The sequence below is a fragment of the Cephus cinctus genome, unplaced genomic scaffold (genome assembly GCF_000341935.2).
Source record: "Cephus cinctus unplaced genomic scaffold, Ccin1 Ccin1_scaffold0330, whole genome shotgun sequence".
Taxonomy (NCBI): domain Eukaryota; kingdom Metazoa; phylum Arthropoda; class Insecta; order Hymenoptera; family Cephidae; genus Cephus; species Cephus cinctus.
In genome coordinates this window covers 3,244,255-3,261,916 of record NW_014333027.1, presented here as the reverse complement: position 1 = coordinate 3,261,916, position 17,662 = coordinate 3,244,255, and the positions used below count along the sequence as shown (strand labels likewise).

Genomic DNA, 17,662 nt, shown 5'->3' with positions numbered 1-17,662 from the left:
CCCCCCCCCATGTCTGCTCATTCTTTTCTGACCGGAAGTGCCGATCCACATACGGTATCCTCATTGGCTCAAAGCAGGAGCCATCCGATCGACCGATACATTCCGCCGTAATAAATGGCCCTCGTAACACAAACGCTATCGCTAATATTTCTCTTGTTCTCCTCTTTGCTTATGCTCTCGGCTGTCAAACAATTCCGAGTTATAAAGTGGTCCCTCTCCTATCTAACGGGTGGCCCCGCAAACTCATCCTTGGACTAGGCGCTGGAAGCATCCGACCATTTCCGCCATTACCGTTGTAATCAAGAAATTAAATTATTGATGAAAATTTCATTTGATTTTCGATCATTCGATTAATTCGATTTTTACAATCCAAATGGTCGAACCATTACTTAAATACTGACAACCACAGTATATTTTGTAAAAGTTTAGGCGACAAGTAATTTAATGGTTTTTTGATATTCCAAATTTATATAAACTCGATCCTTGGCGAAAATGCAAATGTTTACTCGTATATGGGTGACAGCAGTCAATGTGTTAAAGGATTACAACCTGAAATTGATGCGAAGTAAAAAATATTAGGAGGATAGTCCAAATTTGTTATATGCCTTGTAGGTTACGTTCAATAATTTATCAGGCATATTTCCTTAACAGTTTGTATTCAAGGGAAGCGTAAACTTACTTTTTGATTATTCCACCAGGTTCGATCCACGTCAGTGGATTGACGATTGATCGTTTATTGGTTACGAATCATTCTGGATCTGTCGTCAAGATCAATTCGTAAGGATCGATCGATGATGGATCAACGTCTCGTTATTTAGACATCGGGAATATGTTCGATTCGTATTAAATTTTTAGGAAGACTCAGCAGAAGGGAAAAGTCTGAAAAATTTTGTTTCACGATTACGAAAAATCATTTGACAAGAATATTCGTCCCCGTAGCTACGTTTAGGTACTTAGTAAGATATGAGATGGTCACAATTTGATTCACACAGTGAAAGGAGCATTCTACCCAATCCCGTTGGGCATTTATTTACCCAGTGGCCGCAGGATTTTTTGATTGAGTCGTTTCTGGGAAATCGGTGTCTCAAGAGCGATGCACAACTTTCTCCGTGGCGTACAAATAGACACCCCAAGCCCCATCGCCTATCATTAGGACGTTTATTTTCTCGAATTCGTCTGTTCCGCGCCGTGTAAACATCGGTATAGGCTCGTACGGTGGGTAACGTGCGTTTACCAGTTACCTTATAACGGGTGATACAGATCAAACGGAGGTGAATCCTTATATACGGAATGCGAGCGAATTAAAAAAAAAAGAAGCGTGATATCCTTACAGGGTGATAAAAGTAACGCCGGGCCGTGAAATAGTCGATATACATAGGATTCATCGCTAAGAATATCCAATGTAGGGTAGATATTTTTTGTTGGTACCGAAAACAAAAAATACGAGAAAAAAGGAACGCCACTTCAAACGAGCTTCAAAGCTGTCGCGGAGGGCGAAGAAGTGGGAGAAGTGGAAGCGAGGTAGGGTGTCTCGAATTCTCAATGGTAACATCCCTTAATTGACATTTTGTATCGCGCAGTATTTCCGGATAGCGCCAATGCCTTAGTATCCCACCCCTCTCCCCCTCCAACCCCCAACTACTAATCAGGGGGGATGCTGCGCGGAGTTGCGTTAGTGGCGGGGAGCGCAGAGGAAGAACGTCATGAACTGCACAGGAATATGAAAAGCATTCGTGAAGGGTGAGAGAGTAGAGAATGAGAGTAAAAAGGGAGAATGTGAAAGGGAGAAGAAAGGAAAAAAAAAGATGCTGCAAGTAAAAAAGAAGACATTCCAGGGAATCTCTGAGTTTCGTTGCGAGGCCACACACGCACGTAGGACGAAGTTTCCTCCTCTTCTCGCGCGTTACTTATACTCTTTTGCTTATGCGTTTACGTAGACAGGCCGAAGAGGACACGAAGACGAGATGGTACGGGGAGGATTGGGGTGTCGGGTTGCTGTTGGGTCGGGTCGGGGGTTAGTTTTTACACTAATTAGTCACCGGGCCTCTTCTGGCTGTCAAACATTGTGACCGCCCCCCGTCGTGCCTCTTCCTTCTAAAATCTGGCCTCACGTGCGTTTCCATATTCTTCTACTGCCTCTTCCAATTCCTCATATATTCATCCCACCCTGAGTAGTTCTTATAGATATCGCCCATACGAGACAAAAATTTAACGGGTGATACCATCCTTGACACCCGTTACATGTAACGTAAGAATTTGTGCTCGTGTACCTGCATCAAGTAACGTAATAAAATTTTGAAAAATTTATTTACAGATAATACTAAACTCCATGCACAGATATCAACCCAGATGTCACGTGGTAGTAGCACCTTCGCCACCTGGATCAGCGCCCGATCCACGTACAGAGAACTTCAAGACGTTTACCTTCTCCGAGACGAGGTTCACGGCTGTTACAGCTTATCAAAATCATCGGATCACACAACTCAAGATAGCCAGCAACCCGTTCGCTAAAGGATTCAGGGACTGCGAGCCGGACGAATGCGAGGCTCCGACTTCCGGTTCTCAAACGGTACAGAATCCTGCTAAGAGGCCTGCCACCGGTAGCAACGTGCTGCCTACTTATGGGACTGTACCCGCCGTGCCAATAGCGTCGAGCATATCTACCATTCCTAATCCGGAGCATCAATTTTATGGAGCCAGTGCCAGTCATTGGGGTTATCCGACGCATCAAACGCACATTAACTCAACGCATTATCCTGTGCATCCTCATCACGCGCATCCTGGTGCGCATGCGTCGCCACTTTACGGGCCGCGGTAGCCCACCGACATGTTTCATGGTAATTTCATTTATCTTTCGGTGTATGTCCGATCGAATCGTGACTGTACGAATCGCTTTCGGTTGAATTGAATAGTGGCCAAAGTTACTTAAAGGTTTCTTGTACTTTCTTTGTTTAACTAAAAAAAAAAGAAGTGGACACACTCGTACTATCCAAAAGTTCCCAATAGAGGATACAAAAGCCAAAGATTAAAAACTCCAATGATAGGTATAACTTTTGTTGTCGTTAGAATACCAAGAAAAATTATGCCAAAGTTAATTAACCGCCGAGTTACTTAAATAAGCTGTTGCCTTATAGTCGTTTTATGGGAGTGATTGAAGTTGAGAAAAGTGGAGGACGAATAAATTCGTCTGGACCCGCTATAAAAGTTTAAGTCTCTTAATTTATTGATATACTTTTAAGTGTACTTAAGGACAGCAAAGAAGATATTATATGGACTTGGACAATTGTCACTGGATGGAAGTTATATACCTGGTGCCTTATTAAGTGCCGTTCACATGTTAGTATCCATGGGATTGCTAATAGCCAAGTATTGAAAATGCAACGACGATGACGAGGGGGTGTAGAAAGTATATTTTTTAGATAAGTCGCCAATGATAGCGAGCACCGTTAAATTCCCGAAGAAAGCTCGCGCGAGGGTCTCGGAGGCACACTTCGAGAAACAAAGTGCCTTTTGTAGGAGCAAAGTGTCTATTTATATAGGGTGTCTCAAATGCCAAACGAGCACGATGCCGCTCGAGCCAAGACGGGAATGTAAACGTGGCGTGACACCCCCCGAGAGGACGCTAAGTGCCTTAATAAATTATACTCAAGTATTGCGCTATCATACTTTAGTTTTACAGTCTAGATCGTTAAGCACAAGTATTAACTTTGTATAACGAGAGAGATTGCGGATATATTGTACTGTATTATATACATATATGTCAGAACCAGTCAAATATAGAGACTATTATTATTAAATCGCAAGCGCCATCTTGTTCTGACCCCTTATCGATACAAAATTAATTAATCAACGTAATGATATTTTTATGTTCACATAAGAGAACACGTGACCGCCATCTCATATTTCCATCATGAACTAACTGTAACTAATTGTCCAGTGAGACTTATTGTCGACTTCCTCTAGAAGATCGATGGTTCCTGAATCGATTTGACGATTATTGTCACAAGGACACGTGACACCATGTCAAAATGGACAAACTCGACTGTTGCAACGGTCCGGAACGAAACAGACAGTCTACGTATTCCTATGGGGACTTACTTGCTAGGTTAGAGGGACTCCACGGACGAATGGATGGACAGACAGGCTGTGATTGATGCGTGCGTGAAGAACGACGCTGTGTAAACATATTAGCATCCCGACGCGCGGCGTCTTGGCCCTGTGACGACGCTCAGCGTCCTTAATGACTCTTAGGAGATACATGGCTACTTACTACCTTTAACTTTTTCGTCAGCCGACTTATCGGCCAAAGCAAATGAAAAGGTGTCAAAGCTTTGAGGTTATGGCTCTCGTACTTTTCTTTTAGGCGGACTCCAAAGATACTTAGTAGATGCCCGCGTACCGATTATCTGAGGATTTTCATTCATCAATAGATAAGACGACTGTAGTCCACGCAATAGCTATTCGCTTGCTCTAACGGAAAGTTTTGGAAGCTATCACGATTTAACTATTACGATTGGTTGATGCCGTTTATTGTGATTCAAAATGGCAGACACATATTTACCTGGCGTGAACCTATTTAAAACTTTTGAGTTCATTCTACGTTGTACACAAGTAAAACTTGCCAAGTTGGCAGACTGAGTTACTTTTGAGTTTGTGGAAAGATATTGATGGCAATGAGTTTGTCATTGGGAAATGAATATCTAATTTTATCGTAAAATCATGAGAGACTATATACTATAAGCTACATATCGCATCAATCTTGGCACTTTGATTTGTATGAAAACTCAGTAGCTTCTTGCCGGTATCCCATTGGCACGTTTTGTACTTTTAAATATAGGTAGGCGTCGTCTTACAGAGAGGCTACAGAGACGCCGAGAGTCCCGGCGGCGCGTGACGGCGCCGGTAGTAAAATTTTTAGTCTATCACATATTCTTTCATCTTCAGTAGTTGTCGATCTTAACTTGGTGTCAGTCATACAAACATCAGTAAATGTCGCTATTAGTCATAAAATGTATCGATAAAAAAGAGATTTTAAAATCATTTTTACTCATTCAAAATATAGTCAATTAAGTCATTCCGTATATATCGCGTACCAATTAATTTCGTTTTAGAGATTAAAAAAATGCCTTAACGGGTCATAAACTTCATCCGGAAGACAAAAACTGGCACAAGATGCGTATATTGCTTGAAGAGCATTTTGGGTACTGTAAAACTATAAGTAACCAAATCTTAGAAGGTGTCTTGACCCCAGTAGTACGTACCGCGTATATCGTCATGTTCGTTGCCAAAGAAGATTCAAGTGCGGCTCGTAAAACGCGAGACATAAAAGGTTTCTCGGGGTCATGTAACGTGCTGTGGTTTCGCCATGGGGCCACCCTTGCCGATTTACATGGGGGTTGAGTAGGGCATGAGGTTTAAGTCCAAAGACTGAGGAGTCTGGAATTCTTCACAGTAGGTCGTTAAGGTTATGGGCCACCCATCTAGATGAGTGACCCTAGCACTATATTATTAAACCACTTGGACACTAGTGACACTCTCGAGTATAAGACTTCACGAACCGTTCGATTTCTCGCATACCGTATGACGCCGAAGTTAACCTAAAACAGATAAAGATTTTCAAGAAGAAACGTCCTGACTCGAGACACTCTAATTTTGACAGTAGAACTTGGTGTCCTTCCTCGGTAAAAGGATCTGTATCAAACAGTACAGGATATTGTGGTGAAAAAAGTGGTACAAGAAAAGTAGAGAAAAGTGAAGTCGATAAATCTCTTTAATTTTCCGGCGCGGTGCTTGTTGGTCGCGGATCAAAGGCCGACAAATGAATCGCTCGAATAAAAATGCATCCTCGACCTGGCTCCGTAACGTACCCGCAGTCATCCTGGAGTCCCCAGTAGCTCCCACGGCACATGAATCCGTCATCGCGAGCTACTACGGGAATACGTGAATACGTGGGTAACTGCTGGTGGCTTTTATAGTTTCCACGCCATCTGAGTAAACCTCCGAGAACACTCCTTACGTGTATACGCTTACATCCGTGCACACGTGCATACGTGAGCTCCTCTATTCAACGGTCACTGACGGCTAAATGTTGGATATTAGTCTTTCTCAGGGTTCAGAATTTTTATAAGGGTAAGCAACTCACCAGGCACCAGGGCAACACCGTGGATACGTTTGAACTGCCAACTGAATTTGAGAGGTTATGTACTCTATGTTCGCCATTTTTCTCTGTTTATCTAACCAAAAAGCAGGGTCTGACTCCTCGATAGGGATAACGGAGTTGCTATTTAACGTCGTCCGGACTTTTAGCTCGCGAAGGAGGCGTCAGCAGAAGTTCATATCCTGCTAGCCGGGGCGAGAGAACGGACCGACGCGCTTGAATATGGCTGCAATGACAGATTTACAGATTCCAGCCACCGCTTCTTCTTCAGTATTCTTAAAGCGTATACCCGGCGCAAGATGCGTCTCTCCGGATGGCTTGAGTGCACGTCAAATCGCACCTCGGATGTTTACGCTTATACGCTCGGGGCCCTCGGTCGCGGCTTTTGCCGCGGGCTTTATTTAAACTTTAAGATCACGAGGAAATGCCCCGGGGAGCTGCCGTGGGCACAACTACCTCGGCAAGACTGATTTGAGCTCTGCTAAGGGAATCTGATGATAAGGACTGAAATTCACAAGGTAGGCAATTCACTCTGCCATATTATGAAAACACGACCTAACCCGTGTTACTTATTCATTTTTCACTTTTGAACAAAATTTTGAAATTTTGTCTTAACCCCCTGTATTATCTAATAGTTAAGGGCTGGTTTTGAGCTGCTATAAGGATCTGTCAAAGGGTATGGCAAGATGGCAGGAAGGAAGTAAAGATGGAAGGAAGGTATCTGTCGACACTTGTGAACGGGCTAAGCAAGCTTGCCTCGCGAAGACAGATGCTGACCGGGATAGTATCAGGTCCCAGAGAGGTTTACCTTAAGTCAGTGTAAATAAGGAGAATCATCGCTATAATTTACGTGTTACGATGGTTGACAGTGCCACTAGAGGAGGACCTGGGGTACTTAGATTTATTATACAGCCTCTGGCAATATCCTTTTGATGGTACCGCGAGTTACGCTTTATTTTCCTTTTCACTTTTATTAGCATGATTCTCGCGATTAACTACGTCAGGACATGCCAGCGGCGAACGTTGCCGTTAATTTAGCTTTGCTCAGCAGAATCGAACGCCAGGTACAGAGTATGTTGCCATTAAATGACAGTGACCTATTACTTGGAAGAGACAGTCTTGTCATTATAAGATAGATAATTTATGTGATTATTCTCTTACTATTTTCCTGATGGAACTTCTTTTTATCATCCCGTTCGGCACTTTCTAGCCGATCTTTGCCGAGACCCAGAGCGTCGACAGGCCCTGTAGAATCCCACGGATCGCGCATCGTCCAATTAGTCGTCGTCGTGCGGGAAATTTTCGAATAATGGCGAGCAAGTGGGAAGCAAATGGGACTAGGCACACTATACGTGTATACGTGCGCCAGGAAGGTTTAGCCGTTGTAGTCGGCACGCATATCCTATCTCGCCGCTGGAATCCTCATATGTCTGTCAGCGCGCTTCCCCAACACCTCAGGGCTCAGATCACTACGGTTTCAGTCAGAGAGGCGTAAGAGTGTGTTACCATCCCACACCACTGTCCCAGCTGGACGAAAATATCACCTCCTGGTAGTGGCCAGCAGCGTCAGATTCGTCTGCTTGTATCTATCAAGTTTAATGTACATTATGCATCATATTTATCATTGATATTATTCAATGGGACAAAACTCCATGATCCTACTAACTAATCACATTTTATTCTGTATGTATTCACGTTCCGGTCAATTTATATATTTGAATTTCCCGCCTCGTATAGTGTCGACACGCTCTCATCTAGAGCGCCATGTTTTTATCAAACGGTGCGAATATCGATGGCACCTGGAGCGCAGCGACGTTTGTTTTACAAGCCGATGATTTTTAAATGGTCGCGAATCCCTCGACGCCACGGGACGTTAATGACTGTCTACCGTGAGTAACGACCTGGGCTCTTTGTACTTATTGCGATTGGGGACGAGTCAACGGAAGACGCATTGACTATCTTTTGGCACTGGACCCTACAGAACTGTTATAGTACGGGGTTGCACAGTATACCAAGTGACTCGACGTCGCATCGATGTGTATATTTCGTTTTTCTTTTTATTTTGAAATTTGTACAAGATAAATTGGGATGGTGTAGATTTTTCTTGCTCTTTCTCTTATTTCTGTCCTTCTTACATCGCTCGAAAGAACGCTCGTATTTCGATGATTACTGAATACTTTCTTTGCCTGCTTCAAGTATAACACTCGATCTTCGCCCTCGGCACGTCTTGGCGTTTCGCTTAACGATTGACTGACGTTATCAAAATAAATTCGTTACTTCCATGCTGCCGCTCTCTTTACTACTTGCGCTATCTTGCTCTCTGTGAGGGATATTCATGACGTGGATCGTGGAATTTTGGGAATGCTTAGGATTATATAAACAACGTATTTTCTTATAAGAAATTGATCATATAGTATATGATGAAAAGATCGCGTGTCATCGATGACTGTAGTAAATTGTTGAAGAAGCATATTTATGTTTGCTACTTTTTCTTTTACACTTTTTTTTAAATTCAGCGACGAGCCATCTTGTTTCTCACGTGCCGTATACTCCGAACGATAATATTCTAATAATAATTCTTAAGCTTGTTTATGAGAGGGTTGATTAAAATGTTTTAGGAGTACGGTGAATTGAACTTTTAATTTTGTCGATAAAGTAGAAACACGAGCAAAATCCTAAGATTCCGAATGGTAACGTTTATATAGCGACACCCACGGGTGTGGCTTGGTACTAGATAGAAAGCGCCAATGTAAGTAGAACATAACCTTTTTTATTTACAGTCAGTGTATACGTTTGAGCGTTTTTTTATTCGTCAAAATTGAAATTATTGATAATACAGTGAATATAACATTGTAGGTCTTATAGATATTTTTTCCAATTGTTTCTTACAAATAGTATCGTAAAAGGTTTTGTCAATGATACTTGTATAGCTGGAGGAATGTTTTACCTGATATTTTGGTTTTCATTTACTTGTCATTTTCTGGGAATAGCTGTGAAATATTAATTTTTTTTATTTATTTGTGTACTGTAATATTACATGAGTGACTATATGATGCTCATTTCATATGGAAAAAGTTAATTTTGTTGCATAGTGTATGCAGTGAATGTAAGGATGTGCTCTCCAATGGATACTCCAGGCTCACAGGCTCTTGAAGCTGCTAGAAATATGAAGGATTTGGCTGTATTCAAAAAACCTGTTGGTGTTGCTAAACGAAGTAAAATTTATCGTCCAAAAATCCTCGATGAAGATAGTTACATAGAGAAGATGGGAGAAATTATTCAGAGAGATTTTTTTCCTCACTTGGAAAAACTCAAAGCACAGAATGATTATTTGGATGCATTAGAACAGAATAATATTAAGCGAATGAGAGAGCTATATGAAAAATACAGTTCAGGTCGTCCTGTCACCGAAAGACCAGCTAGTCCAGCTACCTTTGAGACTCCACTTCATACTAATGAAGCGGATAGAAATGCACTTCTTCTAGAGACAACGCCAAAAGATCCACGAATGGATTCAACAAAACATAATACGAAAACGGAGCATAAAATTGGCTTAGATACTTACCTGAGTTCCCATACAAGTGAGGATAATGCCAGTTTTGAAGAAATGATGGTAGAAGCGGAGAAGAAGCACAAACTAAAGTATGCCTGGCTTTATGAGACAGAAGAAAAATCCAAATTACTTGCAATTGAGAGAAACACAGAAGCACCTTTGGCAATCCAAGCTGGCGATAACAAACCACTAGAGTTGGACAGTTGGTCTTATAGAAACAAAAATTATATAATGTATGTACCAGATGGGGTAGAGTTAACACCAGAGGAACAAGTTGAGATGGCCAAAAGAAAACAGGAGGTTTTGCATGAGAATACAAGGTTAAAAATAAATCCATTCAATGAACAACAGAACAAGGAAACCATAACCGAGCTGGCCAAAACCCAATCGAAAGTGAATGATGGCAAAATCGGTGTAGACGGTAAGGAGGTTATCAGGAATCCAACCCCACGAGTAAATGGATTCAGCTTTGTGGCTACTCCAAGCCCCAGACCTGGTGAATGTGAAAGTCCTCTAATGACCTGGGGTCAAATTGAGGGTACTCCGTTCAGATTGGATGGTGGCGACACACCTTTATTTAGAACCAGCCAGGGTCCTTCATTCAGAATGGCTGAACCACCTAAACGTGAACAGATTGCTCTCCAATTGGCAGAAAAGGCTGGTGAACGACACAGGGACAGAAAAAACAAAGCATTGGAAGCTGCCAGAAGATCTTTGGCAACGTAAGTTTTTGCGAGAACCATCCAAATTATTTATAAAAATTTATTAGCGGTTTAGATTATTAAAATATTTCTCTGTTACAGACCATCGCCCAGGTCGTTATCAACAATAGAACGCCTAAATACAATGTCACCTGCTGCACGACGCTTGGCCACGCAAAAATTAAAGATAGTAGGAACGCCAACTCCACGAAGGATGCTATCATCAAGAACACCTTCTGTACGAATTAGAACGCCCAACACCCCTAGAGCTCATACTCCTGTATCCGGTACCGGAAGCGTCACTTCTGAAAACAATCTTATCCACGATCCCGTTCTTACCGACAATTTGCTTAATTTACCACCGCAACGACAGAGAGCCGCGGATTTCTTTAATAAGTAAACAATAATACTAAATGCTTATTTTATTGTACATATTGAACATAATTCAGAGAAGGAGGAACATCTAATATCGCATTGTCACAATTTTATACTCAGGACGCAGATTCGCGTAGTTGCGTGCTATTGTGAAATAAAATCGTTATACTAGCCAACTGGCGTTCATATTTCTGTTTTTGTTTTTATTGTTGCCCTGATGCAGATTAACTGCTATAAAGTTTAGAGTTACCATTGTCTGCTTCAGACAGCCGGTAGCAATTAAGTTTAAGATTTCTCAATGCAATATGGCGTCGAAAATGTCACGTAAGTCGTACCCGTTCCCCAAGCAAAATCACAGAAAGATGTACACAATGACAGTGAGTATCACGCAAGCCATGAAAGCGGTCTTCCTGGCAATCTTGCTTCTGGTGGTACAGGTGAGTGCTGATATGTTTTTTAAATTACAATTCAATATTTCAAAACAACTAAGTAATTTTGTATGCAAATATATTGCTAACGATTAAGAGTAGTAGTTAATTGAGAATTTATTTTATTTCCACAGGACAGTCATTCAATTCGGTTGGGACTCATGAATGGAAATGTCAAATACAAGGGAGCGCAGGTTCGCGTTGGAGACGTTGTTACAAATCTAGCCCTGGTTGTCAATGTCTACACGCAGCCACAAGATACAATGCATAGCGAACCAAGTATATTACAAGGAAAACAGATGCCAAAATCTAAATGTAAATGTAAATTTAAATTTTCCTGAGATATGAAATGAATAAATAAATGTGTGAAGGAGAAAATACTGTGTATTTCTACTATCATCTTTCTTTGAGTCTTCCCTTCCCAAAAAGAAATTTAAGTTACATTCTTATTGATCTTGTTACTGAAAAATAATCAGTCCTAAAGCGGCAGGTAATAAAAAAATTTACAAAGTATGATCAGTATTTATCAAAAGGATAAGGAAAAATCACAAGAGATATTAAAAATGTAAAGAGTTTATATTTTACCAAAAAATAAAATTTTACCTACAGTCGTCACTGTAAACATACACACGATAAGTACTTATTATGTCTCAATAAATTTCCTACAGTTCTCACAGTATTAAGTTAATTCATAAACTTATTCAGTACGACCTTTCGGGTAGCAGTAAAAAAAGACAAGACAGAGGAAAGGCTAGAAGCCAAAATTCGAAAAAGTTCCTACACTCTACGGAAGTAGCTTGCAAATGACTTCCGTGAATATTGTTGTGTGGTATCGCATCCGGGTTGTCGCAGGTGCAGGAAGTTTGTGAGTCCATCAGAACAAAAATGGCAAAACAGCATAACACGTCTGATTGCAAAAACCGTAACAGTTTGTTGTTTTGAATTTACCAGTCGCTCGCGCGAGGTATAAGTAAGACCGCCGGATTAAGACAGGAGGACACAAACGTAATTTTAAGTCTCAATAGCCCGCTAATTGGACGGAAGTCATGAAGACTTCTCAGATCGTGTTCCTAGGCCTGGCCCTATTCCTAACAGTGTCCGCTGTCAGGAGTTACCAACGCGAGGGCTGTAGTTGTGGTGGTCTCGGTGCTGGTACCAACCCTTGTAGTTGCAGCGACTTCCTGGTGAGAGCAGCCAAACAACCAAAACCGGCGCATTATGCTTCGCCATTGATCATCAACGAAGCAGCAGCTGCCAGAGCAGCTGCAATGGGTCCAGCAGGATGTGACGGAGGAAGTCCTCAGGCTCGTGATCTCGAGGGTGGACTCAGTGTCCAAGATCTCTTGACATTGGGACCACACGCCAGAGTTGCACCAAAGTAAGAGTTTCAAAGTGATTGAAGATTTTCAAAAAAATTGTAGCTTATAACTTTTTTACCTTATAGCAATTACAAGTATGCTTATATATTATATCAATTTTTTAATTTTTTCAGACTGTCCCCGATTGGCGACCTTTGCTCAATTGCTTCACACAGGTCTGCCGTTTTGCCTGCGTACCCGGGAAAACCAAGTTGTAGGGCATGCCAGACAGCTGCCAGGAATAGTGAGGGAGCTTTGGAAATGGCTGAGTCTTCTGCCACCGCCAATGCAGGTGCATTCGGTGTCCAGAGATCCTTCAACGGTCTCAGCTCCAATTTGAACTCTTTCGATGAAGACGATGGTGCGTATTTTTAACTATTTTTCTTCAATTTCCTATTTTCTATTTTCCCGTGAAGGGAAATTAATTTAATAGATTTATTATTTGATTCTGCAGGTATGTCATTCGACGAGCAGGAGAGCATCTACAACGGCAATGCCGTACCAATCGCACCAGCTGATGCTGTATCCCTCTCTCTTGCCTACGGTCTCGCACGTAGAGTCGCTAAGATCATCCCCGAGGAGAAGCTCGCCTTCGGACCCCGAACTCTCCCAGCTGATGGACACATCAAGCAAACCATTCCTGACATCCCCGAAGAGAGATTATTCGCCGTCGACAAACCTATTGTTGAACTGAGGGCTGCTCCCAGAGTTTACGGCTCAGGTTCAGGACCTTGTTCCGCACTTGAAGAGGATCTTGCCGAACAGGAAGCCTTGGAACAGCAAAGATTGGAACTGGAAGCAGAGGCACAGGCACAAGAACAATCTGGAGCACCTAGCTTCATTTCTTACAGGTACCCTAAAGACTACTGCTTCTCTTTTTATTTATCTAATCAATTGAACATTTTTAAATACCCTCTTATCCAAATGATTCTTTTGCTCATCAGATCCATCAATAATTATTCTTTTTTCATTTTTAGCGATCTTGGATACGCTCCAGTTGGTCCCAGCAACAATAACTTTGTTTCGACCCAACCAACAAGCTACTCAGGTATTAGTGGAGTACCTGGATTCTCTGGGGATAGCAGTGCTCCATGTGGTCCTCTTGGATCACCACTGCCAGGCTACCGCAGTGGGGTTGTGATCTCTGACGACGATCAGTCCAATGATCAAAATGGGGCCTATGGTAATGGATCTTGTGGCGAGAATAGCCAAGAGCAGGATGGTAGCTACAGCGCTGAAGACGAGGACGATGAGGAACAAAGTGGTGGAATTTTGGCTAGGCTGCGATCCGCCGCTCGTAAAATTCATCATCATCAGCATGGAAGCTCCTGCGGATGTTCGCAGTGATTATGATCACTGATTGACAACCCGTTAATTCTTAGCAGTGTTGAATCATACTGATCAACTGCGCGTAGAACTAGTCTTCACCCCTGTACCATGCCTCCCACCCAGACAAATAAAAAATTTATTTCCGTAAAATTTACTGTGCTTTTTCATCCACCCTTAATCCGCTTTGAATACATGCAATTGCATAAACGCAGAAAAGAATTGCACAATAATTTTAAAAACAATAAATAAAACAAACAATGTGCTGTGGAAGCAATCAGAATTATGTTTATTTTTTCCACAACTTCCATACGCAAAAATTTTGTCCAAAAGAAATATCGTCGCGATGACATAATACGTAATTCTTATTTCGACTTCCGGTCAGGACCCATACGAAAAACAAACAGAACGACGAGGAAAACAAGAAATCTGGCACTTCAGGAAGGTCCCAAGTTATGAGCGAAGTCTGCAAATGCGTTGTGTGTTATCGGTCGCGTGCACACATGTGAAATGAGATATATGACTTGTATGCTGCTTCCGACTCCGAATGCGAGATGTCAACGGGTCGTAAAGACCCTCGGCAGTGAAAAGGGAGAAGTCAAAGTGCATTTGCTATGCACCATATGGTGCAACACGCTGATCGCACGCTCGACGGAGTCTAATGTTCTGTTGACAGGATTGCAACTAAAGTCAAAATACTTTTGGTTTCTATTTGGACTTCCAGGATCAATTATTTTCTGTAGAAAGAGAATAATCTATCTCGAGTTTCTTGCATTTGTAAAATCGAATTAAAAAAAATTAATCTTAGCATTGACGATTACTCATTTTTCTACTGTACCCCTTGATTGCACCAAGGAATAAAACATTTTCAATCTGGTGCGTTGATTGTCATTCTGACGGAAAAGGATATTGAAATAGTTTACACGTAAGCAACGTAACGACGACAAAGTACAGTGACATCTTCGGCACTGAGAAATGTCAACAATAAAATTCTTTAACCTCAAATTCTTGCCGGTATTAAATACAGGAAGAACTCGAAGAATTTTTATACAGTTTGTTTAATGCTCTTATAAACGGAAGCGACAAACATTTACCTGTCGCGAGCTTTCTTTATTAAAACAGGAAGTTTCTTGAGTTGTCTATATGTAGAGCAGAGAAAGGCCAGGGACAGGTTTTTCACGAAAAGTTCCCGCGAAATGTACGCGTTTCGGTCTTCGGTCTTATTAGCCTTGGCGGCGTCGCTTATATCCGGTTGCTTATGCGGCGACTGCGATAATGATAATAATTTTATAAGTCCAAAATCCGCTAACGTTATGCCACAAGTTGTAACATACGGGGAGCCATGTGCCTCTGGTATATCATTGCCGTATTCCGTTCAGGTATTTATCAGTGTAAAATTCAATTAAATTAAGTCAAGTAACCTGATCAAATTAAGTATTAAAATATTACGCTTTTTTCAGATTCCAAAGTTGCCTCCTTCTGAGGTATCGGAACGAGGTCGTATTTACGATTACTGCATTCAAGGGCCAGCTAGTTCAGGTCCAGTTAATCTGGGATTCGAAGCACCAATCAAGATTGAAACGCCTCAGATTTCCAGGAGTCTGTCTGATACTCTTAGAGGAAGGTCATATGGTGTAAATGTTGAAAAACCTCAGCCTAACCTGGGACCTGTCCGACATTCTTTCAATTTTGGTATTCAGAAATCGGTTCCCAGTCAGCGCCAATCCAAAGGGTACTTACAATAGTAATCATTATCAGTGTTAATAATGTCTATTCTAATTACTTCATTTTATTTTTTAGTTTTGACTACGGCATTGAGGTTCAACCAGGAATTGTACCCCAGGATTACAATTTTGCTCCTTTGCCATACGCCGTGCAAACTCCAGTTGAGCATCGTTCTGCACCTTCGTTCCTCACCGGATTGACATCAAAGGTCGACAGGATACTTTTACCAGCTAGTGAGGTTTACCCATGCCCACCCGATGATGATGCCCTATCTAGAAATAGTGGATCTTGTTTGCAATGGTATTGAGATCACTATTAACATCTGATGACACGTCCTACTAGTCAGTGTGTCATTTGAGAATCATTAAGTCAAAGATGCATGCACTTGTACTTATATTAATTTTAAAAACGTAGGTCATAGGCCATCATTTGTATTTGAACGAATCAATAAATCATTGCCACAGCGGTCTCTTTTTGAATCTATAATTCCTCCTTTTTTTAATTATTTCATCCTTAAGCTTACATTTGAATTAATCGTGGTTATTGTGCACGTGCTCGTTGTGCATGCTGCTTGCATTGACAGAATACATACATTTCCAAGGTTATACGTACGAGTTACCAGTGTGGCAAGGAATGATGGTGATTGTTTTGTCAACAATAATGTTAAGACAGTTATTGGTCGTTCTTGCGGAAAGCAAGACGTAGCAAAACGGACAGCGTGCTCGATAATTCCAAATCACGGGGAAAATGATTTCTAGAGTTTTCTCAGATTTTCGTTCGACAAGAAATTTTTGGAGATTTAACTTTTAGAAGGAAATCACAAAAAAAATAATATTTCTTTTTCTAGGCAACCTCACTTTTTCTTATGCAAATAGACTTTATTTTCCATATAAGCGAATAAATGAGGTATTGTTAATTTATTTGCCTGGTGCAATTTACACATTCTGTTCCAGCTGCCTCTAGTGCTCGTTTTGTTCCGAAGTTCCGTTTCGATCCGCTCTCCGATATTAATTTTGATCATAATCATTGTTTTGATCAATAGATTCAAAGATCTAAATCAAATATAAAGTTTTTTTGCAACAACAAACAATAACCGTCTTAATATTATTGTTAGTAATCATTGTTAACAAAACAATAATTATCGTTCCTCGCCTCACTGATTACCTGGGAAATATTTGTATCGATTTGTATCGATGCAATAAAGCAACATAGAGTCATCGAATGTATCATAATGAGTCACAATTCGAAAATCAGTAGCAATTATCACCCGAGTGACACGTTAAAAATCGAAGAAGCGCTTGAGTCGATAAATTCAAAATAGTACAATTTTTATTATATTCTACGTCTTAGTAAGTATCGAAAAATTAAAATCTCTTTGAAAAATACTTTTTAGAATTTTTCTTGAAAATGGATGACTCGCTTTAATAAATGCCTAAAATGTCTAATAAGTGGATTGCTAAAGTATGCTAAATGATTTTCATAACTGCATAGATCGTACGTATAGTGTTACCAGTTTTATAATCAGTTGATTTGCTGACTTGATAAATCAGTAAAAAAACAATTCGATATCATGATCTGTTATCATCAGTGTTTTTATTGCATCCTCACGATCAGCGTGCCAAATCGCAGAAGCAGCCGATCTGACAATAGTATAAGAATGCATAAGGATAACACATGAAATCAGTTGTTCCAATCCAAGATGAGACAGACATCGGGAACGTTCATTTGGTGTCTAGGAGTGATCCTTGGTGTCACGGTAGTCCAGGGCAACTTTCAATTTCGACCAGAATGGGAAGACGATATGTTGGAATATGACTCGGATGAATACACGGACGACTTAAACGCACCACTAAGACTTGGTAGACAAGCTCCAGGCAGTCTGCTAACATCCTCTCGAAGTTCATTGGACGATTTGCAATCAATGATTAATCGGTTCGCTCAATTCACTGAAGGTCAGAATGCTCGTCAGATTGGATTAGGGTACGATCAGTCTTATTCCCAAGGATTATCATCAGTCTCAGGATCTGGATTGGGTCAGT

At 41.1% G+C, this 17,662-nt stretch overlaps 5 protein-coding genes across 9 annotated transcripts in view; all 5 read left to right on the top strand.

Annotated features, from left to right (window-relative positions):
* LOC107266705 (T-box transcription factor TBX10) overlaps window positions 1–3,797 on the top strand; it is an 8,287-nt gene extending 4,490 nt beyond the window's left edge. For all 3 annotated transcript variants that reach the window (XM_015737459.2, XM_015737458.2, XM_015737455.2), the window contains exon 5: window positions 2,315–3,797. In XM_015737459.2, the coding sequence (XP_015592945.1) occupies window positions 2,315–2,818 (504 nt within the window). In that variant the 3' untranslated portion in view covers window positions 2,819–3,797. The remainder of the gene's footprint in view (window positions 1–2,314) is intronic.
* A 5,005-nt stretch (window positions 3,798–8,802) lies between these two features.
* LOC107266570 (splicing factor ESS-2 homolog) lies at window positions 8,803–11,592 on the top strand. Of its 2 annotated transcripts, none has more exons than XM_015737184.2 (4): window positions 8,803–8,906; window positions 9,250–10,432; window positions 10,514–11,223; window positions 11,349–11,592. In XM_015737184.2, the coding sequence occupies exons 2-3, from the start codon at window positions 9,270–9,272 to the stop codon at window positions 10,809–10,811; spliced, it is 1,461 nt and encodes a 486-aa protein (XP_015592670.1). In that variant the 5' UTR covers window positions 8,803–8,906; window positions 9,250–9,269; the 3' UTR covers window positions 10,812–11,223; window positions 11,349–11,592. The 2 variants fall into 2 exon arrangements, with proteins under 2 accessions (XP_015592670.1, XP_015592669.1); XM_015737183.2 differs by lacking the exon at window positions 8,803–8,906 and adding an exon at window positions 8,913–9,009.
* A 598-nt stretch (window positions 11,593–12,190) lies between these two features.
* Window positions 12,191–14,051, top strand: LOC107266577. The gene is made up of 4 exons (XM_015737189.2): window positions 12,191–12,592; window positions 12,707–12,933; window positions 13,027–13,423; window positions 13,550–14,051. Exons 1-4 carry the CDS (start codon window positions 12,261–12,263, stop codon window positions 13,917–13,919), a joined length of 1,326 nt encoding a protein of 441 aa, XP_015592675.1. The 5' UTR covers window positions 12,191–12,260; the 3' UTR covers window positions 13,920–14,051.
* A 1,001-nt stretch (window positions 14,052–15,052) lies between these two features.
* Window positions 15,053–16,109, top strand: LOC107266798. The gene is made up of 3 exons (XM_015737668.2): window positions 15,053–15,277; window positions 15,359–15,630; window positions 15,699–16,109. The coding sequence occupies exons 1-3, from the start codon at window positions 15,095–15,097 to the stop codon at window positions 15,928–15,930; spliced, it is 687 nt and encodes a 228-aa protein (XP_015593154.1). The 5' UTR covers window positions 15,053–15,094; the 3' UTR covers window positions 15,931–16,109.
* Window positions 16,110–17,296: 1,187 nt separating this feature from the next.
* Window positions 17,297–17,662, top strand: part of LOC107266787 (serine-rich adhesin for platelets) — a 4,718-nt gene continuing 4,352 nt past the window's right edge. Inside the window, exon 1 of one of the 2 annotated variants that reach the window (XM_025084102.1) lies at window positions 17,297–17,656. In XM_025084102.1, the coding sequence (XP_024939870.1) occupies window positions 17,323–17,656 (334 nt within the window). In that variant the 5' untranslated portion in view covers window positions 17,297–17,322. The other variant, XM_015737643.2, reaches the window with a different exon arrangement.

What these genes read in the sequence shown, in the direction of transcription:
- LOC107266570 (XM_015737184.2), top strand. Translation starts at nt 9,270, where the DNA reads ATGTGCTCTCCAATGGATACTCCAGGCTCACAGGCTCTTGAAGCTGCT. An exon ending in GCCAGAAGATCTTTGGCAAC is followed by an intron (nt 10,433 to 10,513) that starts GTAAGTTTTTGC and finishes TCTCTGTTACAG; the next exon opens with ACCATCGCCCAGGTCGTTAT.
- LOC107266577 (XM_015737189.2), top strand. Translation starts at nt 12,261, where the DNA reads ATGAAGACTTCTCAGATCGTGTTCCTAGGCCTGGCCCTATTCCTAACA. An exon ending in CTCTTTCGATGAAGACGATG is followed by an intron (nt 12,934 to 13,026) that starts GTGCGTATTTTT and finishes TTGATTCTGCAG; the next exon opens with GTATGTCATTCGACGAGCAG. An exon ending in CCTAGCTTCATTTCTTACAG is followed by an intron (nt 13,424 to 13,549) that starts GTACCCTAAAGA and finishes TTTCATTTTTAG; the next exon opens with CGATCTTGGATACGCTCCAG.
- LOC107266798 (XM_015737668.2), top strand. Translation starts at nt 15,095, where the DNA reads ATGTACGCGTTTCGGTCTTCGGTCTTATTAGCCTTGGCGGCGTCGCTT. An exon ending in CATTGCCGTATTCCGTTCAG is followed by an intron (nt 15,278 to 15,358) that starts GTATTTATCAGT and finishes CGCTTTTTTCAG; the next exon opens with ATTCCAAAGTTGCCTCCTTC. An exon ending in AGTCAGCGCCAATCCAAAGG is followed by an intron (nt 15,631 to 15,698) that starts GTACTTACAATA and finishes TTTATTTTTTAG; the next exon opens with TTTTGACTACGGCATTGAGG.